Raw genomic sequence first — 2,475 nt, forward strand, 5'->3', positions numbered from 1 at the left:
AACGTTTATATCTGGATTACTAACATTGGACCAAACAAAACTGGAGCAAAATACCCCGATTACGATAAATTTTCGGATGAAGGTGGAACTGCAAGCAAAGGTAACTTGATTCAATACATCGAGCCAGACGACGCTGCATATGCACAGGCAGACTGGTTTTGTCCTAACGGCACTGAAGGGCTTACTCAGGCAGGTTTGTCGAGAGTAAACCAGTCGATAGAGGCTTTTGTCTACTGTATTCTCGGTTCGCAGGTGAACGTTCGAAGTAGCATACTTGGCACAGGCGGCCGTGCAAAGGAAGCGCAAAGTGAGTTCCTCGTGTTGGTTGAAGACGCTATAAGGCAACCTGATCTGGCAAAGTCGGTCCAAAGATACCAACTAGCCATCGACGAAGCTAAGGTTCGGCTTAACCTTGCAGTCTGCCCAGGTGCCTGGCTGATGCCCGCTCGTATGGTGATAAACACAGAAAGCGTTGTTGGTTACAATAACCAGCTTAAGCAGGCTGTTGTTGGGATGAAATTAGGAGTGAATGATGAGGTTAATAAAGCTACAAAAAAAGCAGCTCTTAAACTGATGGCGGGAGGAAAATCAAAAATCAACCCACCAAACAGCCACCCTTCAAATCCTATACACAAGAGCGCCACAGCAAAAAAAAATTGGACACCCGCCGCAAGCGCTGCTGAAACACCAGCTAGGGACCTTTACGGTCCCCGTCCAAAGGACGGCAACGCGCAAAGCGCCAAAGCTACGAAGGCCGTAGCCAATGATTCACACGAAATAAACAAAGCAACTGTCGCTGTTGGCGCGGTTGGAGCAGCAGCTTTGCTCTACACCCTTATGCGTTAACGTCTCTTTTTGATGTATTTTTCAACAAGAAAAGCAACCACAGCAAGGATAAGCAGCCAGGTGTGCTCTGCAAGAAATCCAATTACTTGACCAGCGGTTTTGAAAAGAAATTTCGCAATCGAGCCAATGAGACCAGGCAGAGCTGATGCTACCTTTGAGCCAATATCACTTAGGCCTTTTCCCAACGCTTTGCCGGTGGCCTTCAACGCGTTTGTAATGGCTCCAATAACAGAACCAATCGTGACACCAGCAGCCAGAAGTATTGCTGTTAATGTCACGCCATGTTTTTTGAAGATCTCTTTGATCCTCTCACGAAGTGGAAGCGCTCTTTCTCTTTCGGCAATCTGCGTTTGCAAGCGTCCAAGTTCCTCGGTTCTTTCCGCAACTCTTTCTTCCGCGGCTTGTTTGTCAGTGGGGGAGGCATTCTCATCCTCAATAATTTTTTTGTCTTCCTCGTTTTGGCGCTTGAGCTCATCTTCTTGCTCTTTAAGATCATCCAAAGCTCTTGTGTCGTTGAGCCTTTCTTGAAAAGTGTTTCTTTCGCTCTCTTTGGCAGCGAGGCTTGCCCTTAGTTGGTCGACTCGTGTTTGTTCTTTTGCCTTCTGCTTAGCTTGTTTTTCAAGAGCAGCAGCTTCTTTTTTTGCGTTTTCAAAATCCTTTTCAAGATTTTTTTTTAGTTGATTAAGTCTGCGCAATTCTGATTCATTTTCAACATTTGACCCAAGTTGACCCATCTTGGCATTTGTTCGCTCGATTCTTATTCTGAGATCTTCTACTTCTTGGGTGGCTTTTTCTTTCTGCATGGCAATTGTTTCTGCCTGTTGTAGTTGACTTTCAGCTTCTCTTAATCTTTGACGTTCATCTCTTATGCTCTCATTGTCTTGAGCAATAAGATCTTCAGCTGACGGCCCAAGTTCATCTTTGAAGCTGTCTAAAAAGTTTTTCATGAAGCCTGACTCATTATCTTTTAGAATCTTGTACTCGCCTTTTTTAGTTCCTATAGCAACAATTTTCCCCTCATTTTTCCCAGTGCCTCTTCTAATTCTAATTTTTTCAAAATTTGCTTTGGGGAATTTGCCTTTTATCGTGTCTACAGCTTTTTTAAGTTTTTGCCGCAAAAAACTTTCTTTTTGAAGATCACTTATCGAAGGGGTTCTTTCAAGAAAAGGTGTTTCGTCGTAGGATGTATCTGGCAGCCCGCTCTGTTCGTGCTGCATCGTTTGCATTTCATGTTGTTCACCCCCATGGTAGGGTGTGGATGCCTCCCCGGGCTGAAATGGTCGGGTTGTGTCGACCTCTTGTCCCTCTTCATCATCGTTATCACTGTTGTGGTCAAGATCTTTGTCCAAATCAGGGTCCTCGAATCCAAAATCATCACCACCTGTTGCCATCGCTTAATTTATATATATATATTTTCAAATTAAACTTTTCAATTTAACAATAAAACCAATCGAGAGATGGCTGCTGTTCAAGAAAACCTTCGACCGGGACGCACAGAGAAAATACTCGGCGCACTGAAAGCCGAGCGCGCGGTAAAACGAATCACTTTTGACCGCACAGAAGCCAATCCAGAGGAAACGTTGTATGTTTCAGTGCCCAAGCTGAACGAAAACGAGGTCATTGTGCCTG

At 44.5% G+C, this 2,475-nt stretch overlaps 1 protein-coding gene across 1 annotated transcript; it reads right to left on the reverse strand.

The window, feature by feature from the left end:
• Window positions 1-813: 813 nt before the first annotated feature.
• On the reverse strand, window positions 814-2,237 carry LOC144657110 (uncharacterized). Its single transcript, XM_078517407.1, has one exon. It carries the CDS (start codon window positions 2,235-2,237, stop codon window positions 843-845), a length of 1,395 nt encoding a protein of 464 aa, XP_078373533.1. The 3' UTR covers window positions 814-842.
• Between the last annotated feature and the right edge of the window lie 238 nt (window positions 2,238-2,475).

Source organism: Oculina patagonica, chromosome 6 (genome assembly GCF_052425735.1).
Source record: "Oculina patagonica isolate OP01 chromosome 6, crgOcupat, whole genome shotgun sequence".
NCBI lineage: Eukaryota > Metazoa > Cnidaria > Anthozoa > Scleractinia > Oculinidae > Oculina > Oculina patagonica.

Excerpts from the sequence above, each read along its gene's own strand:
- LOC144657110 (XM_078517407.1), bottom strand. The coding sequence starts at position 2,237 with ATGGCAACAGGTGGTGATGATTTTGGATTCGAGGACCCTGATTTGGAC.